Here is a 25,779-nt window from a genome sequence, read left to right on the forward strand (position 1 = left end):
TTATTGAGATCAGATTTGTCAGCGCTAGTTTTTTTTAGTATGGGTGTTACCTGAGCTTCTTTGAGTCATTCAGGAATCATGCTTTGTGCTAGGGAAGCATTGCCAATCCTAGTCCATGTGGGGATCAAAGCATTCTTGATTTCTTTGAAAATGGAAGGGGGCAATGGTTCGCTGAAGTGGTTGGAAGGGTTGATATTCTGATGAATCTTGACGATATCATATTCGCTAAAGGTGGTAAAGGTGCACCATGATGCATTGTTCTTGGGATTTGTAGATGTCGGTTTAAACCTCACAGAGGGGTCAATGGGTGGCGTAGTAATAGGAGACGGAAGTAAAGCCTTCTTAGCGGCTAGGTCAATGGGGATGGTTCGAGATTGCTCTGTGAAGAAAGCGGCAAGATCATCCCAGGAAGGTGGGTTGTCACCAGGATCGGATTGGTTGGACCCAACAACAGATTGTTGTTTGACCAGTTCGAAGAGTTTCTTAGGGCGGTTTGGAGCTTGATCCAATTGGTGTCTGAAGTAGGTTGCCTTAGCACTCTTGATTTGCTTGTTGTATCGGCTCCTGGCATCTCTAAGGAGTTTTAGTTGGTCCGAGGAGGGATTGGCTCGCCATGACCCTTCAAATACCCTAAGGTTGCGGCGTTCTGAGTTTAGGTTTTCATTATACCAAGGTTTGGATATTTTTGTTGAGGCATTTTTTTAGTTGGAGTGGAGCAATATTCTCCATGATGTTGGAGATGGTTGAGTTGTAGGCGTCAGTGAGTGATTGTACCTCAAATATATCCGCTTGAGAAGAGAGGGCAAATGTACAGTGGGCAGGTAGATCGTCAGAGTTTATAGCTCTTAAGTCCCTTTTTTAGATCTTAGATTTTAGAGGTTGAACCTTTCTCATCAGTACTTCCCTGTTGATATAGAAGAGGATCTAGTGGTGGTCGGACCAGTCGCAGGGGCTGATGGACTCAATGGAGATAGATTGCTCTTACAGATAATGAGGTCTATTGTTTCTCCTTTGTTATGTGTAGGTTGGATACAGTGCTGAGTAATATCTTGATCAGTTAAGAAAGATTTAATGCAGGACACAGCGGGGTCGTTGGTGTTAGATCAATGAAGGTTGAAATCACCAAGGAAGATTTGTGATACAGCTGAGTCGACATTACTAGTGAGGATTTCCATTAGTTGCTCAGTGAAAGGGATATTGTCGCCCTGGGGGTGATAAAAGGTGTGAAGTTTGCAGACAGATAGGTTCATATTTGATATAGTGAGACAGAAGTATTCACAGGAGGTAGGCTTCAGGGAGTCTGATTGAGAAACCAAGAGTGTGTTTCTGTGAATACATGCTAGTCCCCCACCCAGTTTCAGATCTCTGTCAAGCCTAATACTATCATGAGTGGGGGGTACTAGGAGGTCTAAGATGGGAGTGGAAGCAGAATTTAACCAGGTTTCAGTAAGGATGATAATGTCTAAATCATTGTGTTGGATGAGGTCGAAGATATCAGTGGCTTGTTTACCGGCGGACCTGCAGTTAAGTAGTACACATTTAAGACGGGGTGGATTTGGGGAGGGAGACGACTGGGAGATCTTTATACTTGTGAGGTTGTTAGTGTTACTGCAACTAAGATTGCGACGGGGTTCTCTGCACGGACTAGATGGAATGGAAGGAATTTGTCTCGGAGGGTCAAGGTTAGATTCTGACAGGGTCGGGCTGGCGTTGTGAAAGACATCGGGATCAACGGACGAAAAGTGGGACTCAGATCCACTGAGTCAGGCGTTAGGTCATTGGTTAAGTTTGGAGAAGGACACGTTAGTGTTGGGAGAGTTCGGTGGATCAGTGGTCAAAGGTTGGACCTCATCTCCTATGCAACAGGCATTGGTGTTGACTAGGGGGATCGATTCGGACGTGGAGGAACCTAGAGGCTGGATCATGTGATCCGTAGTCCGAGAGGCCTCTCTAGGTCAGCTAGTAGAAGAGAGAAGAGAAATAATCCTAGGGACGAGATCTGTTGATAGGGCTTTCAGCTTGTGTAGTTCAGAGGAGAGAAGGTGTAGCTGTAGAGAGATATCATCAAGATGTGAAGTCAAGTCAGAGAGTTGGGCGAAGGGAGGCGAGAGTGGGGTAAGAGCGGTCAGCAACGGGGGACCTTGAGGAAGGCCAGAAAGGTCTAGTGGTGGCGATCGAAGCCCGGGCTCATTACTAGTTTGCGGCAGTGTTATAGGGAGGTGGAGGGGGGCATCATCTGCTGTAAGAGAGGGTTGTAGTAATGAGGAGAGAAACTCACCTCTAGAGTTTTCCTAAGTCAGGTTGGCGGTAGGAGAAGAGATTGAAGCCATTGGGGCCCGAGGGAGCAACTCCGTTCTAAAGTCAACAGATGATAAGATAGCCGAAGGTGAGGAAGAAGAGGCCATTGGGGCATGTAAGGGGGATTGAAGTCCCGACTCAAGACTAGTATAGGGCAGAGTTATAGGGTTGGTGAAAGGGGCAATGTCAGTTAAATAGCAGGACTGAGTGACTTGGTGAGGTATCTCCACTCGGAAGTCCTCGTGTGTTGAGGTGACAGTCAGTGAAGAGATAGAAGCCATCGGTTCGTCCTCCAGTTGGGGTGGTGAAATAATGAGATGATAGGATCCGACTGGGGACACTGTAGCTATGTGAGTGGGATATAGGGAGAAGGGAGTGGTCATGACCGTTAAAGAGGGTGTTCTTTTGAGTTGGGGTAATCCTACTGGTGACGTGTAGGCTGTGGACTCATTAGAAGGAGATGAGGGGTTAATGGAGACTGGGGTATTTAATGATGTTGAGGGAAAAGTAATATTCAGGCTCAGCATTGACGTGGTGGTTAACATAGGGTCAGAGGAGTCACCATAGATCGCTTGTTGGGTAGATATTCGCTATCTTTGCTAGGTTGATGTTAGAGCCTTGGATATATATATAATAGGGAGAAATATGGATGCATTCAATTTGTGGACATGAGCATAGCCACAGAAAGAGCTGGTGAAAGTACTTTTGCAGTTCTAGACAAAGTGGAAATATACAACTGCACACTAAACTTCTGACTAACTATAACTATCTCCACTACACAAGAGACCTTTGCTCTCCCAGGCCAAGTGCAAGACTACCTCCTGTGATAGACACAGTTGTACAACAGCAGGTGGGTCTGCTCAGCTGACGCCTGGCCCAGCAGCCCAGAATTCGTGTCTCAAACTGTGAGGTCCTCCCTGAAAGCAATCAGTGCAGGAAAAGGAAAATGTTCCCTACTCCTCAAGCTTCATTTGTGATCGTCTCACAGGCTGCGATCACCCGCTGCAGTCTCCCCAGTCAAAGACACCAAAGGCCATCAGCTAAGTGGAAATGCCTGTCATTTTTAACCCTGTAAAGCACAAGGTGTGTGCTGTGTTAAGGATGGTTTTCTGTTGGCATTTTGAGGGCTGCCCAATTTGTGAAGTACAAAATAATGTATACGGTTTTCATACATAGTGTAGATTGATATCATTTATTAGCGAAAAATCATTGAATACCTTTGGAATAAGCAAGGTTGCATGTTTCTCACTCCATAACAGGAGGAAAGGGCTGATGAGGGGAGGTTATATGAGTCCCATGGCAGTCTCTTATCTCTGCCTGTGCAGAGACATAGTGAGGATCTCATCTTGCAACGAGCAAGCTTTGTTTTGAGTCAGGCTACGAAGAGACCTGTGTTCAGACAGAGAGGAAGGTGGGACCTGGAGTATCTCCTCTTTTACAGAGAAGGTACTTCTACAGGTTGGTGAGTGGATAGAAAAGGGAGCTTAAGTGTAAAGGAGTGAGGTTGTGGGACAATGAGAGAGAAAACAAGAGAAAAGGAGGTGTGGTATCACAATATCATTGCTGAATAATATATTATAAATATTGTGCCTTAAATGTTGCTTGCAAGGTATCAACTCTGTGGAGTTTATAACAGAAAATCCACACATAATGAGACAATATGTTAGATGTTAAAGACACAATATTCTGACAAACAACAGGCAAGGGAGGCAGAAGCGGAGAAATGACCCTGCGCCCTCCAAACTTCCAATCATTTCCTACAGCACTCTATAATTTCCTCCAGCAAGGGCATTTACATCCTCAATTGGAGAGAGAAATGTAACTAAGTCAGACATATTAGGACACAACGCACTACATAAAAGAATACAGTGCTTCTGTTTTCCCAATTCTCCGAATGTTCAGTTTTTATAAAGAACTATTTTTCATGCAACCATGTTACAGATAGGATTTTTTGACTGGCTATGGTTGTATATCTGATTGCAAGCAAATCATAATATATACTTTTTATAATTTTGTAATATTTCCAATAGACAGTTTGTTAAAAATTGGGTCTTTGGTTGGCAGAGGCACGCACCCTGTCCAATTAGGAACCACAATCCTAGTTATGTTAAGTCAGTTACACACCTTAAATTAACCTGTGCTCACCCTCTGGTACCGTTTGCACAGAGCAGGCAGGCTTAACTTAAGAGGCAATGTGTAAAGTATTTGTGCAACACAAAAAAACAGTAAACAATAAAAACACCACAAAAAATGTTTAGAAGAATATAGTTTATTTTAATGAACAAAGTACCAGAGTTATGAATTTTGAAAGAATATTGTGAAATATAGTACTTAGAAACATAAAGCCCCAATCAGGGCTATATGATCGCACTTGACCTGGTCAAATCTGATAGTTAAGGCTAACTGCAATGAAGCACAGGTCGAATACATGGATCAACCTTGTCCTGCTGTAAAAGTACCTTGGATGGAGGATTCGTCAATGTCCAAGACCCGATTGGTGGAGCAGGGATGTGAAGTATCTGCGCTCACCCCTTCAAATGTAGGTCATGTGTCAGTTTCAAACCGCGCATTCGGAGAGGAATCATTGACAAACCCTTTACCATGAAGGTGATGTGTCGAGGTTTTGCTGCACAGCCGGCGATGCAATGTCCTCGAGGAGCAATGTGTCGGCATCAAAATAGATGTATTGATTCCTATCAGTTCAACAGTGACGATGCTTGGATTTTGCTGGTTTGGCAAAGAAAAACCCCTTTCCAAGGGCCCAGGACCAGATTGGCACCACTTGGCAGGATATGACTCACAGATGGCAGAGTCCAGGTGCTGTTTTAGGGTTACTGGAAGTCTTTGGTGTTCCTGAAACTTCGGAACATTAGGCAAGCAGACAAGCCCTTGGAGTAAATCTGGGTTTCAGTGGTGTGGTTTCAATCTTTCTCACCCAGGCAGAGAGGGTAGCAGGCGGGCCAGCACAGCTGAAAAGCAGTTTTCCAGAGCAGTATGCCCAGCAGAGTGGCAGTCCTTTAAAAGCACAGAAGTCCTTCTTCCTGGCAGAGTATTCATAGGTCCAGAAGTGTGCTGCGTTGGAAGCATCAGAAGTCCAATTCCTATACCCAGTGGTGCCTTTGAAGTATAGGAGACTTCAAAGAATGGCCTTGAAGTGCACAGAGGTCCTCCCTTCCCTTCCTGGCTCCAGACACCCTCCACAGGATTATGTAGACCTTTATGTGTGAGCAGAACACAGCCCATTCAGGGTTAAGTGTCAGCTCCTCCCTCCCATCCTGTCCAGGATGAACTATCACAATGTGAATGGCCCATCAGGCACACCTAAGCTACCTATGTGTGAGCCTGTCTATAGGGAATGCAGAAGGCACCGCTGTTACCCAACCCAGATGTTTATAGGAGACAGGCAGCAGGCACACAAAGCTTAAGAGCAGAAAAATGCCAACTTTCCAAAAGTGAAATTTTTAAAGTTGTAATATTAAATCCAACTTTACCATTAAAGAGGGTTTATTATGACAAGTATATAGGAACCAGACATAGGGGGTCATTAGGATGGAGGATTTTCCGCATCCTCCGGGCCGGCGGAAGCCACCGCCGGCCCGGAGGATGCGGAAAATCCTCTGCGGATTCACCAGGACCCACCGCCACATTAGGATGGCTGGTGGGTCATGGTTTAGGTCCGCAGCTTTTCCGCCGCGGCTGGCTTACAACCGCGGCGGAAAAGCACTAAAATGGTGAAGGTGTCTCTTAGACACCTTCAGCCAGATTAGGATGTGCATGGAAACATGCTTTTCCGCGGCGGCTTTTCCGCCGTGGAAAAGCATGTGTAACTGCACTGCAGGGGCCCATTGCGGGCCCCCTAGGTGTAGTGGGGGGTGGGGGGTGCACATGGGGGGTACCTATGGTACCCCCCTGCATTTGCGTGCACAATGCAGCAGGCACCGCGCGGTGCCTGCCGCTTTGTGCACGCAAATGCTGTGCATGCATTTTTAACATTGCTGCGGGTGCAGCTTGAAGCTCCACCCGCAGCAATGTTAAAAATAGAGGATGTGACCGCCACCCTGGCGGTCACATCCTAATCTGCACAGAGGGAACGCCGCAGCCCATGCGGACGTTCCCTCATGCTCTGGGGTCGCGGACGGACTCAAGTCCGTCCGCGATCCTAATGACCCCCATAATATTTATGCACCTTCTTAATTAGAAATTACACTTATTAAAATGTAATAAGGCATTCTCAATGCTAACCTATGGGAGGGGTAGGTTTCACAGTAGTGAAAAGAAAGGTGGGAGTTTTACACTATCAGGTCATGTAAAACTAAAACGTATATATCCTGACATTTACTTGGGCAGCACTCTGCCCTACTGACTATCTGGTGCCTACGTGACTTACGTGTAATAAAAGAGGAGTTTAAGGTTTGGTAAGGAGTTTTAAAAGCCAAATCAACATAGAAGTCAAACTGCACATACAAGGTCTGCAATGGCAGGCCTGAGATGTTTAGAGTATTAACCACCACAAGGGCAGCCCTGTATCCTTGAACCAGGGGCAATCAATATGTTATACAATCAACGGCTCAAGATATATATACATTAAGCAAAAAACAATTCAATTCAATTCAATTCAATTAATTTATATAGCGCGCTACATACCCAGAGGGTCTCAAGGCGCTTGAAGAAGGGTTGGGAATTACTTGGCGAATATCCAGGTTTTAAGTTGCTTTCTGAATGCTAGGTGGTTCTCAGTGAGGCGAAGGTGAATGGGAAGTGAGTTCCAGGTTTTAGCCGCCAGGTAGAAGAAGGATCTTCCTCCCATGGTGGTTTTGTTGATGCGAGGTACAGCAGCAAGGGCTTGGTTGGCTGGAGCGTAGCTGGCGGGAGGGGGTGTAGAAGGAAAGTCGTGTGTTGAGGCATTCGGGTCCAAGTTCGTAAAGTGCTTTGTGTGCGTGGGTTAGGAGGCGAAATGTTATCCTCTTATTGACGGGGAGCCAGTGGAGGTTTTTCAGGTGACCAGAAATGTGGTCTTTACGCGGGATGTCTAGTATGAGTCTGGCTGATGCGTTCTGGATGCGTTGGAGTTTTTTCTGAAGTTTTGCGGTGGTACCGGCGTATAGGGTGTTTCCGTAGTCCAGGCGGCTTGTAACCAGTGCGTGGGTGACCGTTTTTCTAGTTTCGGTGGGGATCCAGCAAAATGTTTTTTTGAGCATGCGGAGAATGTTGAAGCAAGATGATGAAACGGCGTTGACTTGTCTGGTCATCGAGAGTGAGGAGTCCAGAATGAAGCCCAGGTTCCGTGCGTCGTCCGTCGGGATGGGTGCTTTTCCAAGGGCCTCTGGTCACCAAGAGTCGTCCCAGGCGGAGGGGGAGGTACCTAAGATAAGGACTTCTGTTTTGTCTGAATTCAGTTTCAGACGGCTGTGCTTCATCCACTCGGCTACTTCTTTCATTCCTTCTTGTAGGTTGGTTTTGGCGGTGTTAGGGTCTTTGGTGAGTGAGAGGATCAGTTGAGTGTCATCAGCGTAGGAGATGATGTAGAGGTTGTGTTGGCGTGCGATGGCCGCGCGGGGGCTCATGTATACGTTGAAGAGGGTGGGGCTGAGTGAAGATCCTTGTGGCACGCCGCAAATGACTTCAGTGGCCTCTGACTTGAATGGTGGGAGGCGGACTCTCTGAGTTCTTCCGGTAAGGAACGAGGTGATCCATTCCAGTGCTTTTCCTTGGATTCCGATGTTTCTGAGGCGTTGTAACAGGGTGCTATGACAGACTGTGTCGAAGGCTGCGGAGAAGTCGAGGAGGATGCGGGCGACTGTGTCACCATTGTCCAGTAGAGTTCGAATGTCGTCTGTTGCTGCGATGAGTGCGGTCTCAGTGCTGTGTTTGGCCCGGAAGCCGGACTGTGAGGAGTCGAGGGATTTGTTGGTTTCGAGGAAGGCGGCGAGCTGGTTGTTGACAGCTTTCTCGATGACTTTGGCCGGGAATGGAAGGAGCGAGATGGGGCGGTAGTTTTTGAGTTTGGTGGGGTCAGCTGTGGGTTTTTTCAGAAGGGCGCTGAGTTCGGCGTGTTGAAGGAGGTGGCGGAGTTGAGGGAGCAGTTGATGACGTCTCGGAGGTGTGGTGCTATGATGGAATCTGCTTTGTTGAAGATGTGGTGAGGGCATGGGTCTGTGTGGGATCCTGACTGGATGGAGTTCATCAGGCGGATGGTGTGCTCAGTGGAGATTGGGTTCCAGTCATTAAGGATGTTCAAGGGGGGTGAAGGTATGGCAGAAGGTTGGGTGGGTTGGTCTCCGGGTTGGTTGTCAAAGCTGTTGTGGATGTCTGCGATTTTGTCGTGGAAGAATGAAGCTAGGGAGTCGCAAAGGGCTTGAGAGGGAGTGATGTCGTTGGAGTTGGCAGTGGGGTTGGTAAACTCTTTGACGATGTTGAATAATTCCTTGCTGTTGTGGGCGTTGTTGGCAAGTCGGTCTTTGAAAGCGGCTTTCTTGGCAGTCCGGATCAGTTGGTGGTGTATGCGGGTGGCGTTTTTGAAGGCATCCCTGGTGCTGGTGTTTGGGTCTTTTTTCCAGGCGTTCTCAAGGGAGCAACAGAGTTTCTTGGATTTCTTAAGATCATCGTTGAACCAGGGGGCGTTTTTGCTGCCTAGTTTGATTTGATGTTTTTTCAGGGGTGCTAGGTTGTCAGCGCTGTTGGTTAGCCATTGAGTGAGGTTAATGGCTGCTTGGTTGGGGTTTGAAGAGTGGGCAGGGGGGTTTTGAAGAAGCGATGAGGAGATTTGGTCGATGGTGATTTTGTTCCAGTTTCTTCGCAGAGTAGGTTGAGGATGGTTGTGGGTTGTGGTCTTTTTGTAGATAAAGTGAACGCAGCTGTGGTCCGTCCAATGGAGAACTGTGGTGTGACTGAAGGAGATATGTTTGCTGGAATTGAAGATAGGGTCGAGTGTGTGACCTGCGTAGTGAGTGGGGGTATTAACAAGTTGTTTGAGTCCGAGGTTTGCGAGATTGTCCAGAAGGGTGGTGGTGTTGCTGTCGTTGCTTTTTCCAGGTGAAAATTGTGGTCTCCCAATAGAATGTAGTCCTCGGAGGGGAGGGCGTGTGGGGTGATAAAGTCAGTGATGTCTTCACTGAATTGTGCACGGGGTCCTGGTGGCCTGTAGAGGAGGGTGCCTCTGAGTGTGTTCTTGGGGTCGGTGTGGATCTGGAAGTGAAGGTGTTCGGCGCTAGCGAGGTTGACGTCTGAGCTGGTTGAGATGCGGATGGATTCTTATGGACGATAGCGATGCCTCCTCCTGTTTGGTTGGTGCGGTCTTTTCGGATGATCTTGTAGCCTTCCGGGATGGCAATGGTGATGTCTGGGGCTGAGGAGGCGTTCATCCATGTTTCTGTTAGGAAGGCGACGTCCGGAGAGATGGTGTCTAGTAGATTCCAAAGGTCGATGGCGTGTCTGTGGACCGAGCAGGTGTTGAGCAGGATGCATTTTAGGTGGTTGGTGTCAGATCTCTGTTTGGTGTTAGTGGATGGGGAGTTGGTCTTGGTGCCGTCATACTTGCAGGAGTTGCATGTGAAGGGTCCATGGTTGTGTCCAGGGGCGGCTTGGGCGCAGTTGGGGAGTCGACCGGGGTTGAGGGCTAAGAGGGTGGAGGGGTCGTATGTAATGCGGGTGGGGTGGGTGGTACGGGGGCCAGGGGGTCTGGCGCTGGGCGCGGTCCAGGCGCGGACGGGCGTAGATGGGCTTACCTTTGGCGCACCTTCGGCGCAACTGGGGCGCGACCGCTGCGCGTGAACGCTGCGCGAGAATGCATCTGTCATATATGGATGGAGGAGGGGGAGGGGCGAGGGGGGGTCAGCAGGGAGGCGGGGCGGGCTGTGGGGGCCGGGCTCTGAGGCACCAACAACAACAACAAACGTAAGATGGCGGCAGCGTAGGGAAAAACGAAACTGGAGGTAGGCTGGGGCTCAGGTAACTGACTACGCTTGCAGCAGAATCGCGCTATTTAAATCAGCGTTACAAGATAAAGCGCCGTAAATACAATGCCCCCAAAGCGTTCCTATGTATAGATCTATGAGCGCCGTGTCAGCAGTCCCCCAGAAGCTTTTAAAATGTCCCAATTAAGTGTAGTAGCACTCGCGCTGCAGCGCTAAGCAGAGTAGTAAGCAAATCAGAAAACAATGCAGATCAGAAAACAATGCAGCTCAATGAAACGATACCGCACAGGAGCAAGGCAGCAGGGCATAGGGAGCGACTGCTTTTGAACTCGTCAGGACATACAGGAAAAAAAGACTAGAAAGTTTATAGTAAGGGCCCATCTAAGAATTATCTGGAAACATTTACAAAATGCATTCACTAAAACCAATTATAAAATCACGCTCAGAAATACATACTGGTACATATAAAACATAATAAAAATTAAAAAAGACCAGCCAAGTGGCGGACTATAGGACAATATATAGACAAGGGTTTCAGACCACTACTAAAATTGCCAAAAACAAAACAATGTGTCCTTCAATAATTGTGGCAACAGTTGCGTCAACGGCCTTTCGACCTTTTGTTATAAAATCCAGGTCATCATCAGGACATTCATTTTGACTGAGCATCCAACAGGTAGTTTCCATATAAATTAAGTGAACCAACGTGGCAGTCGTTCACTTTTAGAACTCATATCCAAAAATTTGGAGTTTAATGCAGCAGGGGAAGTAGAATTTAATAGTATTCAAATCTTAGTCACAACACCCACGTGGCTTTTTAATTTAATATAACTTTCTGCAGCACGAAGTGAGGAAAAATGTACTTAAGGTTACCCCGAGCATGCAGCCGGAAGCAGTGCCTCACATGGCGTGTAGCAGTGCAAGAACTGCTTCCGGCGGCATGCTTGGGAACACCGTCAATGCAACAATGTTTAGAGGGCTACTTAAGTGGGTGGCACAATCAGTGCTGCAGGCCCACTAGTAGCATTTTTTTCTACAGGCACTGGCCACATATAATGCACTTTACTAGAAATTTATAAGTAAATCAAATAAGCCAATTGTGGCTACACCAATGTTAACATGTTTCAGGAGAGTGAGCACATGCTCTTTATTACTGGTTAGCAGTAGTAAAGTGCCAGAGTCCTCAGGCCAACAAAAACAGATCATGCTAAGGATGACTGGTCTAACACAGTTTGTCTGATATTCCTAATTGACTGGTTTTATAAGGGTTGTTTCTTTTGGTACAGTGTTGCTGATTGCTTTTCTTGTCTGAAATAAGTAAGACTATTTGAGCAGCACAGCTAACCTTTTTTTTTGTAAACTGTTATTAAACACACAGGGGCATTTTTACTTAGCATCCCTCTGGGCAAGGGAGGCATTCCATAGGCGTTGAAGGGGGGCTCCCCATAAATCCCATTGTTATTAACGAATTCTCACATTTACCAAACCTGGTAAGCCTGGAAATGCCCGAAAAAGATATGCCTCCCCAAGTGAGTCATAACGAGGAGAAATATATTTATTTCTCTTCATTTTCTCTTCTTTCTATGTGTGCTACATTCTTCAGCAAACATAGAAAGATAAAAACACCTCTGTTGATAGTTTTTGTGCAGGAAGGTGCCCCTTCCTGCATAAAAACAATCCTGCCTACAACACAGGTGCTCTCGCACCATGGTGCAAGGGTGCCTGTGTTGGAGCTAGGCTGAACCAACGGCACCAGCGCAGAGGGAAAGACAGAAATAGACAATATTGGATAAATGAGGTGCATTCCTGCCCTTTCCCTGTAATGCAGGGCAGTGCAGCAAGTTAACTTTCTGAGCTGCCCTAACCCACAATTCCCATAATTATGCCCCCTAGTTGGTGGAACAAAGCCCTATCTACCAAACTAGCCAAATCATAATTTATGTCAAACTAGTGCCTCCTTGAAGCGGGCACTAACAAGGTGAAATGTTTTAATTTCCCCACACATTGCATTTGTGCTGCAATGTACAATATACATAAAATGTGTGGAAAGTCTCAGAATTAGTCTAAGCATAGGAGTTTGTACTGGAATGGTATGCTTCCAATAAAATCCTATCCTAGACATTGCACACATACCTCTGCACCATGGTGAAAAGGTTGAGTGTCAATCAAGGCAGCCAGATTGTGTGCCAGTGCACAGCAGTAACAGGGCATTTTTAATAAATAGGGTTGTGTGCTGCTTTCTCTCTATTGCACAAAGGAGCAACTTTGGTTGCATTGTGCAAAAAATTATTACTCTAACGGAAAGTATCTCAGTTTAAAAACTGTTATTTGCATAATATGCCATTAAATAATCTGATTGTTCTCATCCCCCATCCTTCCCCAAAATGTTTAGGTCTCATTGAGATACTTGCATTTGTAGACTGATTTATTTGTATACAGGAACACCCCAATCAAATTCTAGGATTAGTTTTTTAAATAATGCAAGATCTCATTACATCACTATATTTAATGTGATCACCTTTTAATTTCTTTATACCATTTATAGCAAAATACTCAATTATACATAACACATTGAAATACACATAACATATCAAACATCTCATTACTGTTCAGTGCAATAAATTGTCACCCACCCCACACAAAACTAAAAACAATTACAAAGACAACTCATTGCAAATCAACATGAAACACAAATCAAACAGTTCTGAATGTAACTGCCCAAGAGGAAATGTTATTTTGCATCCACTACTACTGTTAAATAAATTCCTCTTAACTGGGCTTGCTCAGCCTTAGACTCATTGGTGTCCTGCACTTTCGGCTGAGAAAACGTCAATATATTTATTTCACCCCTTAAAACTTAAAGGTTCTCAACAGGAGTCAGAACTGATGGTATCACATATCCATTAGATCCGTGCACAAAGAGCAACTTTTTGATGCAACCCCTAGCAAACCATATGAACTCAAACCAACTCTACTTCTTCTTTAAACTTCAATGAATCCCAATCTAGTTGGCTTTTACTAGTTAAGATTATGACCGGAAATCTCTTGTCCATTGATGAGATGTTTACATTTTATGTTATGTGCATTTCAATATGTTATGTGTAAATTAGTATTTTGTATAAATGATATATAGGAAAAAAAGAAGAAATTAAAAAGTGATCACTATTATTAAATATAGTGATCATGAACAAAAATGTAAGTTTGTAGTTTCAAAGTCAGCATTGGCAGATTGTATGTTTGTTTGAACTTTTTGAAAGTTGGCTTTTTTTTCCTTACCCGGTTAGTGCCTGCAGACTGTCTCTGGGGTCACATTACTGTGAGTACACTTTTGAACCTATGGATACTCTGCCAGGAAGAAAGACTGCTGTGATGCTGAAATGACTAACACTCTGCTGGACTGCTCCTTGAAAGACTGCTCCCCTACTGTGCTGTTCTACTCCCCTCTGCCCACTTGCCTGAGTGAGAAGGACTGTACCTGCATCTCTTGAATCCAGAACCCAGAGTGACTCTCAAGGCTAGTTGGCAGGCTCTGACAGCCTCTCTGGATCTAGCAGAACTGACACAACTCCTCTGCTGCATGGCACAACCCTAAGCAGACCCACACATCTTTGCTACTGTGATGTTTGGACCCATCGCAAAGACTTGCATTGCCACTGCAGCCCACAGCACCTTCAGAACTCCTGTTGTGCATTGCACTCTGGGTGCATTGTTTGTTTAATTTTTCGACGGCTGCCTCAACGATGAGACTGCACTCTGCATCGTAGGCTCACAACTTCGCAGAACAGATGCATTGCCCGACTGTGGACCGCATCATCAATGCCGGACTTCATATTACAAGACCTGTCAACAGCATCCTCAACGACAATGCAGGCTCTTGCATTGCAGCCTCATCGCATTTCGGAAACAATGCATCGCTTCAGCTGCACAACACATCTTCAACACGGATCCTTGCAAGAATCCGCTAGCACGAATTTAAGATAAACAGTTTAACAGGCCTAACTGCTCCCTGTGGCTGGCCTGTGCTCTGTCAATGTCTGCCTAGACTTGTGTGACTTTATACCAGTCTGGCGCTACTAGAAATCCACAGTTGGGGCTATTTTATTAAAAATAAATTAAAATTGCATATCTGCTGTTCTACTGTTTGGTGTTTTGCCATTTTGGTCTTAATTGATTTATTAAAAATGTTTCTATGTTTTTGTTTTGGTGTGGGATAATTTTTACATGATGTAGGAAAGTGCCCTTTTTGGTATGTTTACCCCCACACGTTTTTTCACCAATGCTGATTGTTATGACTCTGTAATTGCATTAGAGCCTGCTAACCAGGCACAGTGCCAATGTCCTCTCCAGAAAACTAATGTATGTGAATTGGTAACCCCAATTGGCAAGGACCTTAACCCCATTATAAATCCCTGATAAGTGGTACCAGTGGTACCCAAGGCATGGGAGTTAAAAGTAGTCATCAGATCGTAGAGCACTAATTGTGCCACTCTGAGTGACCCATGGATGCGGAGGACAGCAGGCCTGCCCTTGCAGACTGCAGGAACAGTGCAAACTGCTCCAACTTGACTTTGCCCTCACCATGTATTGCAAGGTCATAGCACTATTTTTAATAAATATCAGTCACCCCTAAGGTAGGCCTATTTAGCCCCTGAGGCACGGTGCCTTATATTAAGGGAGTGGGAATATAAATGCTAATTTAAATGTCATTGTAGTAGCTTCTTTACATTAAATGTTCAGGGGGCCATAGGGTAACATACACTAGCACCTGGACATTCTGCGGTTCCCAGTTCCATTATCGTCCCACTGAACAGATCCTAGATCATGTTTGGTATCATTAAACTCAACCTTATTCAAAAGTTGGATTTAATGGAGCATGCACCCAGGTGACTACCTTAGAGATTGCCCACCTCATTGACCCAACATTTCCTGTGCCCTTGCTGACAACTTACAGCTGCTGCAGCCATGACAGGAATCTGACCCCCTGCCAAAAAGTGTGAATACTCCCAGGAGTCAGAAACAAAGGCCTGTATGGGAAGCAGGTGACTCCTCTCTCCTTGACTGAATGGCTAGTGAAGTGGCACATCAAGGCGGTGAGCTTCAAAACTTACATCATTTCTGATATGCATACAGGGTGACTCCCAAAGAAGAAAACAGCAATCCTCCAAACACATTTGCATCCGGGCAGGTTGGAAAATTATGTAGTCAGGATGTGTACACCCCCAGAAGGCTGGCCAAACCCCTAGGATGGGCCACCTGGTCTGTTAAGCTAAGGAGGGTTTCAGCCATTTTAAAAGTTGCAGAATAGAGGATTCTGGGTAAAGAAGGTCACACACATTTCCCCAGATGTGGTCACCTCAGGGACAGATTTACTGCTGAGACTAGTTCCCATTGCCTATTTGCACCTGCACCCTTAAAGGATTTAAGGGGCACAGATGGCACCAGAAACTGACCAGAGATCTGATTCAACTTGCAATGAAGGACAAAGAAGAGGCCCAAGTCTGTGACTTCAAGACCTGCACAAAGTTAAGGAGCAATACTGTGCACCTGTGGCAACCACCCTGTAACTGCATGACTGCAACTTGTCCCGGACTAGAGACCAGTTGCAGAAGCCTGATAAACTTCTCTGAGAACCAAAGGCAACTCCAGAATTCCCTTTGACTAGAGGCACTAGTCCCTGCAGCCCGCAGGCACTGAACCCTTCTGGAACCAAAGAATCACTGGGCATCGGGCACACAGTAGGATCGCCCAAAATTAAAATGGTCCACTGCATTGTGGGAAATGTAATTCTGATCTCCAGCAAGTTTCAGGTGGATATTGCTTTCCCCTTGATTCTCGGACATCAAAGTAACTCCAAGCTGAGCTTGCCACTGCCAAGGTTTGTTGGTGGACAGTCCAGTTACCACTATCTTGTTTGACGCTGCATATCAAGGAAAATCTGTAGCATCTTCAACTCATCACCTCAGTGGCCCCGTAGTCGGGTTTTTGCATCCATTTGCACACCAACACTGTCTAAGCAGTAAAACCACCCTCCACGCCAAACCCGCTTCATCACCAGGGTCAGCCAGCACCAATCTGCTCCCTGACCTTACAAACCATGTACTATTTGACTGACTGGTGTGGCCTGTTCCTGGGACCCACAATAACGTATCCCCTCCGGTGGTTTCTACTGGACTTGTCCTGCAAGTGACTGATTGTCAATAGTGCTTTTCTCTATTGACCGCAACTTTAAAGTTTTGTTGTAGTGAATGGCATTGGTTTATTTTTCCTTCTAAAATCCATAACTCTGGTTATAATTATCCAATTGTGTTCATTTTGGTGTCAAAATTTATATAAAAATCTGCTTTATTTTATAAATAAGTGAAGGATTTCTTTTCAGTCGTGTCAATTACTTATTATCCATGTTGGTACTCTGAAAAGCTTAACTCCTCTGTGCCATAATATCAGGACTGAGCTAGGGATTTATTAGCATTAATCCAACGGATCCAGTTTGGGGTATTGTGAGAGTATTACATAGTAAAGCTTAACCAGACTCACTACATAATACTCCACTTTCCTGTATGTTGTGTTTTTTATTTTATTACTGTTTGAAGTGTTGCTCAAATACTTGACATATTGCCTCTAAATTAAGCCTGACTGCTCCGTGCCCCTCTGCTACAGGCTTGAGCACAGGTTAATTGAGGGTTGGCTTGTGCCTCACCCTGACGAGGATTGTGGTTGCTACTAGGGCTCCCACCTCAAGTAACCTGTTGGAATATGAATTTACCTTGAACAAACAAAAGTCAAGAAAAGTTTACCAAAACAGTTGGTTTAATTAAACAGTTTGGCCGGGAGAACAGACCACAGAAACAGTTCTGAGGACTGTCTCGAAGTGCAATCAATCTGAGCGAGTTTTTATACAGTTTTGGGTATGATACAAGCGCACCTGACAATCCTAGTTTGTTAAACAATGCGGATCATGTCTGTGGAGCCATAAATATTAGGCTCCTGATAACAGATGCAGGTGGGCCTCAACATTGCGCGGACTCAATGTGTGCCAGTAGGTAGTATGTCCAGATGTCCGGTATGAGGGGCGTGTGATCACTGCTTGTCGTGTGTGCACTGTGTCCTGATTGGCCGTGTGCTCCTAACTTCATGTGGTATCTGATGGTATGGTGTTTTTTGAATGTGAGCACCCCTCTGGCCATATGTGCTTTTTTGGGGCACTTTCCCTATACCATTGTGGTGTTGTTGCAGTCTCTGGAGGATGAACCTGAGTTTCTTGGTCGCTACGTGCCACCCCACCTGTGACTTCCAATCAGTTACCACGGACCTAGGTTGCAGAGCCTGCCTGATCACGTTTCTCTGAGGGGTTTCTGAGGAGTTTATAATGGGTGAATTGGATAATAGTGATGCAATTTCATCAAATATTTGAGTGTATCATTAGAAGCATTGGCATCCATTTTATCCATATAAAAAAACTAACAAAACTATTTCCTACAAGGACGCTGTAAATAGAACTGCTTCTTTTCTCTACAGTGGGTGGTCACTTTAAACTAAAAGACACACAATTCCACATCAGGAATTCTTTTGATTCCAATTTAAAGATCCCCACTGAGCCCAAAAGGAAAGATAGCATTTTTCAAGATAAGCCTCACGTGAATGTCAAAATCTCCTCACTATGTGCACCACTAACATGAGCGTCAAAATCTCCTCAAATTTTGGGCCATTCACATGAGCGTCAAAATATCCTTAAAGTGTGGATCGCTCACATCCGTGTCAAAATATCCTCAAAGTGTGGTGCACTCATATACGAGTAAAAATATCATCAAAGATTGGATCACTCAAACTACAGTCAAAAGATCTTCAAAGTTTGTATTGTGTTTATGGGTTAAATGGTGGGAAGGTTTTTAAAATTGAGTTTTTTCTCCATTTGATACAGACATCAAAGATTTGAGCTGTTCATAGAAAAAATTGATTGCAGCCTTTCTGTTTTCCCTTTGTAGAGTTATCTGCCCTGACGGATGCCAAGAGCAGGAATGGAAAGTTTGGGGAACTGATATCTACACAGAAGTAAGCTCCTTTTCCAGACAAAACTTCATCATTCAAACTGAGACAGAAATAAGACAACCATCCACATGACAAATGGCTATTTCACCAAATTTGTCTCCTCTCCTCTTAGATGTCTTCTATCTGCCGGGCCGCCATCCATGCAGGAAAACTCACCAATGCAGGGGGCCAGGTGAGAGTAGAGAAGAAAGCGGGTGAGAAAATCTATAAGAAGTCTTCCAAGAATGGCATCACCACTCTTGGATTCGGGGCATGGTCTGTGTCCTTTGTGCTCACTTCATCCTCTGAGATTGAGCTGTCTGCAAACCTCCCTGAAAGTCACATTCACAGCCTTCAACTGACCAGGATTTATCTCCCTGAAAATGAGATACCACAATTCCAAGAGACCTCCTTTGTTACAGGTAACCTTTCTCATATTCATTTAAAACCGATTATAACTGATAAATCACAGCAGAATGGAATATTTGATTTTCTTTGAAAATAGGCACTTATTTAATTTCACTACACTTCTCCAAGTTTGGGGCACTCTCATGTCATAGCAACATAATTGTAAAGACTACCTAAGTGCACTTTTTTTAATGGCAGATGCTCCCACCATACATCACATGGAACATGGTAAGTCAGTTAATATACTCTTGTTTCTGAACCCATAGGACCTATTCCATCTTGATTTAGGCTTATGGCTCACCTCTCCAGGCTTCAAATTGATGTTCTCTGCATATTGTGTTGAGGTGGCCAGCAGCTGTGTATAAGAACTTTGGGCCAGATGTAGGTGGGAGATTTTGGCCATTTACCGGCCGGTAACGGCCGAATTCGGCCGTTACCGACCGGTAAATGGCCATGGAGATGTAGGGGGATGAAAAACATGCATTTTCGGTAATTTTACCGAATCAGTAATTTTACCGATCCGGTAAAATTACAGAATCGGTAAAATTACCGAAAATGCATGTTTGGTATGTAGGTGCCAATTGTAACATTGGCACAGGGCTTTGAAAATCTGTATTTTACCATGCAATACAATTGCATGGTAAAATACTGATTCAGGTGTACATGCACATCTGTGCATGTACACCTTTGCCATGTGGCACACATACATGCCCTAAGGGCATGTATGTGTGCCACATGGCACACAAGCCTAAAACATGGGTGCCAGAGGGTGTCAAAGTGACACCCCCTGCACCCTTGCAAAATTCGGTATTTACCGATTCGGTAAATACCGAATCGGTATTTGATATTGAATCCTATGGGCTTCAAGGCCCATAGGATTCAATAGCAAATACCGATTTGGTAAAATTTACCGAATTTGTACCTACATTAGAAATACCTACTCAATTACCGAATCGGTAAAATTCGGTAATTAAGAGTCGGTATTTCAGATTTTGCTACATCTGGCCCTTAGACTCTTGTCTGAGACCAGGCCCACCCCACTTATTTCATCTTCCTTAGCTAAGAGAGGGTCAGAACTTAGCCTTTTTAGGCATCATGTTTCAGGATTGTGGCAACAAATGTTCCTGACATACAGGTACATCCTGAATCAATGCCCACCCATAAAGCACTGTACCATAAACACCCTGTTAGACCTAGCATCTTTTGATGTGGTTTTCCCTGTCTTTTTGCTTCTGACCTCCTGTTTTTGACTGTGTGTTGAACTTCGCTTTTGCTGGTGATAGGACTCTGGGCACTTTACCACTGCTGACCAGTGCAAAAGCCCATGTGCTCTGTGTGTAAAAGGTAATAACATTTGGTTTCTCCAGAATTGGCACATTTGATTTACTAATAAGTCTCCAGTATAGTGCACTACAGGTGCCCAGGGCCTATAAATCCAATAATATTAGTGGGCGTGCAGCACTGATTGTGCCACCCAAATGAGTAGCCCTTCAAAACTCTCTCAGGTCGGCTACTGCAGAGCCTGTATGTGCAGTTTTAAACTGCCATGTCAACCTGGCACATTCACCTACTTGCAATGCTCAAATAGGACATGTTTTATTACATGTTGGGCACCCCTAAAGGAGGCCATAGGTAGCCTCAGGGACAGGGTGCCGTTTATTTCAAAGGTAGGACATGTGCTATTAAGTTTTACATGTCCTGGATGTGAAAACTGTTAAATTTGTTTTTCATTACAGCGAGGCCTATCTCTCCCAAAGGTTAGCATTGGTGCTGCCTTGTAACATTTTATAATTGTATCTTCCAATTAGGAAGCAGAGAGAAAATTGAAGTTTGGTGTCTCTGTACTCACTATTTATAAACATATCTTTTAGTGAAGATGGTTTTTAAATTTCAGGTCTGTAAATGACACTTTTTAGAAAGTTGGCATTTTCTTACTTTAACCATTCTGTGACTCTTCCAGTCCCTAGAATTCATGTCTGGGTTGGATGACAGCTGTGCTTTGTGAATTCACTCTAGACAGTCACACTCATAGGGAGCTGGGTTGTGCCCTGCATATCCTGATGGCCCATCACCTGGCTGATGAGTCTTCATGAGCTAGAGTGGTGAGAAGAGTGGACACTTGCACCTGAATAGGGCTGTGACTGTCCCCACACAAAGAGCTGCATTAACCCCTGTAGTGTGTCCGGAGCTAGGGCCAGGAAGGACAGCGTATTGTGCACTACAAAGACCTTTCTCTGAAGTCTCCCTACTTCAAATGCTAAAATGGGTATAAGTACTGGACCTTTGACACCATATACTCAGAACACTTCTGGACGGAGAACTTTCTGCCAGGAAGAAGAGCTGTTCTGCTGCCAAGAGGGATAAATGCCTTGCTGTTTGTTTTGCTGTGTTGGGCTGCTGCCTGCTGCTTTTGTCCTGGGAGTGAGAGGACTGGACTTTGCTCTCTGCATCCTGCTTTCTAAAGCTTCTCCACTGGTTTGAGTTGAGCTTGCCTCCTGTTGGAATTCTCAGGGCTATCAAAGACTCTCTGCACTACCTAGGTTCCTTTGCTGAGAACCCTACTCTGTCAAGTGGTGCCAAATCCATTTCCTGGGCCCCTGGAAGTGAGTTTCTGTGCCAAACAGAAGTTCAAGTTCAAGTTCAACATTTATATAGCGCACTACTCACCCACGCTTGAGGGAGAGGGTAATTTACTTATCGAATATCCAAGTTTTTAGTTTTTTTCTGAAGGAGAGGTGGTTCTGTGTAAGGCGGAGGTGGGTGGGGAGAGAATTCCAGGTCTTGGCCGCTAAGTAGGAGAAGGATCTTCCCCCCATGGTGGATCTATGGATGCGTGGAATTGCGGCAAGGGCTTGATTGGACGATCGTAGTTGGCGGGTGGAGGTGTAAAAGGACAGGCGCGTGTTGAGGCATTCGGGTCCTAGGTCGCAGAGGGCTTTGTGTGCATGGGTGAGGAGACGGAACGTTATTCTCTTGTTGACGCGAAGCCAGTGGAGATCTTTCAGGTGGCCGGAAATGTGAGCTTGGCGGGGGATGTCTAGTATGAGTCTGGCTGAGGCGTTTTGGATGCGTTGGAGTTTTTTCTGTAGTTTGGCTGTGGTTCCGGCGTAAAGGGTGTTTCCGTAGTCCAGTCGGCTTGTGACCAGTGCGTGGGTGACCGTCTTTCTTGTTTCGGTGGGGATCCTGCGGAAGATTTTTTGGAGCATACATAGGATGTTGAAGCATGATGATGAGACGGCATTGACTTGTCTGGTCATCGAGAGGGAGGAGTCCAGGATGAAGCCCAGGTTACGTGCGTGGTCCGTAGGTATGGGTGCGTTTCCCAGCGCCGGTGGGCACCATGAGTCGTCCCAGGCGGATGGGGATGAGCCTAAGATGAGGACCGTTTTGTCCGAGTTCAGTTTTAAACGGCTGTTCTTCATCCACTCGGCTACTTCTTTCATCCCTTCGTGTAGGTTGGTTTTGGCGGTGTTTGGGTCTTTGGTGAGGGAGAGGATCAGCTGGGTGTCGTCAGCATAGGAGATGATGTTGAGGTTGTGTTGGCGCGCGATGGATGCAAGGGGACTCATGTATACGTTGAAGAGGGTGGGACTGAGTGATGATCCTTGTGGTACGCCGCAGATGACTTCGGTAGCCTCTGATCTAAAGGGTGGGAGGCGGACTCTCTGTTTTCTTCCAGCGAGGAACGAGATGATCCAGTCCAATGCTTTTCCTTGTATTCCGACGTTACTGAGGCGTTGTATAAGGGTGCTATGACAGACTGTGTCGAAGGCTGCGGAGAGGTCAAGTAGGATGAGGGCAGCTGTTTCTCCGTTGTCTAGTAGTGTTCGGATGTCCTCAGTTGCTGCGATGAGGGCGGTCTCGATGCTGTGTTTGGCTCGGAAGCCGGACTGTGAAGGGTCGAGGGATTTGTTGGACTCCAGGAAGGCGGCGAGCTGACTGTTGACGGCTTTCTCAATGACTTTGGCAGGGAATGGGAGGAGTGAGATGGGGCGGTAGTTCTTAAGTTCAGTGGGGTCTGCTGTGGGTTTTCTCAGAAGGGCGCTGAGTTCGGCATGTTTCCAGCTTTCCGGGCAGGTAGCGGAGTTGAGGGAGCAGTTGATGACGTCTCAGAGATGGGGTGCGATAACGGAGTCTGCTTTGTTGAAAATGTGGTGGGGACATGGATCGGTTGGCGATCCTGAGTGGATGGAGTTCATCAGGCGGATGGTGTCTTCAGTGATGATTGGGTTCCAGGCGCAAAGGTTGTTGGAGGGGGGTTTTAGTTCGGAGGTGGGTGGGGTGGACTGGTCTCCGGACTGGTTATCAAAGCTGTTATGTATGTCAGTGATTTTGTTGTGGAAGAATGTGGCTAGGGAGTCGCAGAGGTCTTGGGAGGGAGTGATGTTGTTAGTGCCGGCGGTGGGGTTGGTAAATTCTTTGACAATGTTGAATAGTTCCTTGCTGTTGTGTGCGTTGTTGTCGAGTCGATCCTTGAATGCTGATTTCTTGGTGGATCGGATCAGTTGGTGGTGTTTGCGGGTGGCGTTCTTGAAGGTGGCCAGGTTGTCAGTGGTTGGCTTTTTTCTCCAGGCTTTCTCGAGGGTGCGACAGAACTTCTTGGATTTCTTAAGGTCATTGTTGAACCAGGGGGCTTTTTTGCTACCTTGCTTGATTTGATGTTTTTTCAAGGGTGCTAATTCGTCAGCGCTGTGGGTGATCCATTGTGTGAGGTTGGTGGCTGAGAGGTTTGGGTCCGATGGTTTTGCAGGAGGGTTTTGGTGAAGCGATGTGAAGAGTTGCTCGGTGGTAATTTTGTTCCAGTTTCTGCGGGGAATTGGTTGTGGGTGGTTGTGGGTCGTAGTCTTTTTGTAGTTGAAGTGAACGCAGCTGTGGTCTGTCCAATGGAGAGCTGTGGTGTGATTGAAGGAGATGTGCTTGCTGGAGGTGAAGATTGGGTCGAGCGTGTGCCCGGCATAGTGGGTGAGGGTGTCAACAAGTTGTTTGAGTCCGAGATTGGCGAGGTTGTCCAGAAGGGTGGTGGTGTTGCTGTCGTTGTTCTTTTCCAGGTGGAAGTTGAGGTCCCCAAGGAGGATGTAGTCCTCAGAGGGGAGGGCGTGTGGGCTGATGAAGTCAGTGATGTCTTCGCTGAATTGTGTGCGGGGTCCTGGTGGTCTGTAGATGAGGGTGCCTCGGAGTGTGGTCTTGGGGTCGCTGGGGATCTGGAAGTGAAGGTGTTCGGCGGCTGCGAGGTGATCGTCGGAACTGGTCGTGATGCGGATGGTGTTCTTATGAACGATGGCGATGCCTCCTCCTGTTTGGTTGATGAGGTCTTTTCGGATGATCTTGTAGCCGTCAGGGATGGCTATGGCGATGTCGGGCGCTGAAGAGGCGTTCATCCAGGTTTCTGTAAGAAAGGCGACGTCCGGCGATGTGGTGTCGAGTAGGTTCCAAAGGTCAATGGCGTGTCTGTGGACCGAGCGGGTGTTGAGTAGGATGCTCTTCAGGTGTTAGTGTCGGAGCTCTATTTGGAGTTTGTGGATTTGGTGTGGGTCTTGATGCAGTCAAACTTGCAGGAGTGGCAGGTGAAGGGTTCATGGGTGTGTCCTGGGGCGGCTTGGTAGCAGTTTGGTACTCGGCCTGGGTTAAGGGCTGAGATGTTGCGGCGTCGTACGTTATGCGGGTGGAGTGGATTAAGCGGGGCCAGGGGGTCTGGCGCTGGGCGCGGTCCAGGCGCATCGACTTCGAGCGCCATTCCAGAACCAGGCCGCTGCCTGCACGGAAGCCATGGTCTCCGCTCAATGCAACGACCGTGACTTACAACGCAAGCCCGAAGTTGCCACAGCACCTCCAAAGATCTGCCATGGTCTGAGCCTAAAGTACTGCGCTACCGAATTCCAAGACGCCAGACTCCAACTTTACGACAGCACCTGTGGCCCCATGATAGGACATCGATGCCGCAAAGTCGACGCCTCGTGGGCTGACCCTCAACGCTTCATCAAGACCACACCATATTGGACCCAATCCCTCGCCGCAATTGCTGCTTCACCTCACCTGCACCCCACATCATCCTTGGGTATCAACGACTCAATGATTCTGCACCGCCTCCACGAACTGACACCTTCATTGACATTTAACCTCCATTGTAAAATCACCCTCCCCGAGTGCCAACACGCCAACGACCTGCATAGCAATAAGAAACCAACACTGCAACTGCCTCAGCGACTTGATACCTTCCCAGCGCCTTGCTTCGTCTTTGAGTCTCAAAACCTCCAAGGTACTCTACTGCAGTCTGCAGGACTCCATAGCTGTCCTGGGCACCATTGCGGTTGGCTTCAACTTGTGGATCCGACTCCGCCAAGCACATCGAGATAACCCTGGCCAGAGCTATTGTTATTCTAAGCGCTATAACTGCATTTAATCTTTAAAAAGTCATATCTTGACTTGTCTATGATGGATGTTTGTCCATTTGATCTTGTTTACTTAGATAAATATAGGACATTTTTCTAAACCAGTGTGGATTACTTTTGTGCTGTTTTCACTGTATTACTCTGTGTGTGCACATATTTTTTACAAATTGCCTCTTTAGTTTAGCCTTACTGCTCTGAGCAAAGCTACCAGAGGGTGAGCACAGGTAATCTTAGTGTGTACTACACTTACTCTGACAAGAGTGTGGGTCCCTACTTACACAGGGTGCAAACTACTGAGACCCCATTTGTAACACACCTGTTGTAATATTTTATATACTAATGGTCTAACATGTATGACTTTAGGTGTTGCGGGTTTTCATACAGAATAATCAGGTCTGTTTCATAAATATCTTCAACTCCCTTTTGCAGACCCAGAAATGGGCCATGCACTGTATTTGCCAAAATTGCTTTGCCTACATGGAATATATTAATTCAGAAAACCTTGGAGTTAGTTGCACTTTGTCAGTTACAGTAAGACCTAGTCAACAACAGTCTTGAAGCCAATAGTATGCAGAAAGAAAGTGGGTTATTTAATGGGGAGAATGTGTGTCCTTCACAAGCGATAATGCCAAAATTGTCCCTTTCCATGGAACACTTGACTCTTTGGTGGTAAGAAAGCAAAGCTGTGCAATGCTTATCAATCAATCAATCAAAGAGAGTTTATAAGCGCCTGGTTACACTAACTA

The 25,779-nt window shown here is 46.1% G+C and overlaps 1 protein-coding gene across 1 annotated transcript in view; it reads left to right on the forward strand.

Annotated features, from left to right (window-relative positions):
* Positions 1 to 25,779, forward strand: part of LOC147747769 (uncharacterized) — an 802,967-nt gene that overhangs the window by 76,533 nt on the left and 700,655 nt on the right. The window contains exons 7-8 of the mRNA XM_086926120.1: positions 18,194 to 18,260; positions 18,370 to 18,658. Coding sequence (XP_086782246.1) covers positions 18,194 to 18,260; positions 18,370 to 18,658 — 356 coding nt within the window. The remainder of the gene's footprint in view (positions 1 to 18,193; positions 18,261 to 18,369; positions 18,659 to 25,779) is intronic.

Source organism: Lissotriton vulgaris, chromosome 1_1 (assembly GCF_964263255.1).
Source record: "Lissotriton vulgaris chromosome 1_1, aLisVul1.2, whole genome shotgun sequence".
In the NCBI taxonomy this organism is placed as follows: domain Eukaryota; kingdom Metazoa; phylum Chordata; class Amphibia; order Caudata; family Salamandridae; genus Lissotriton; species Lissotriton vulgaris.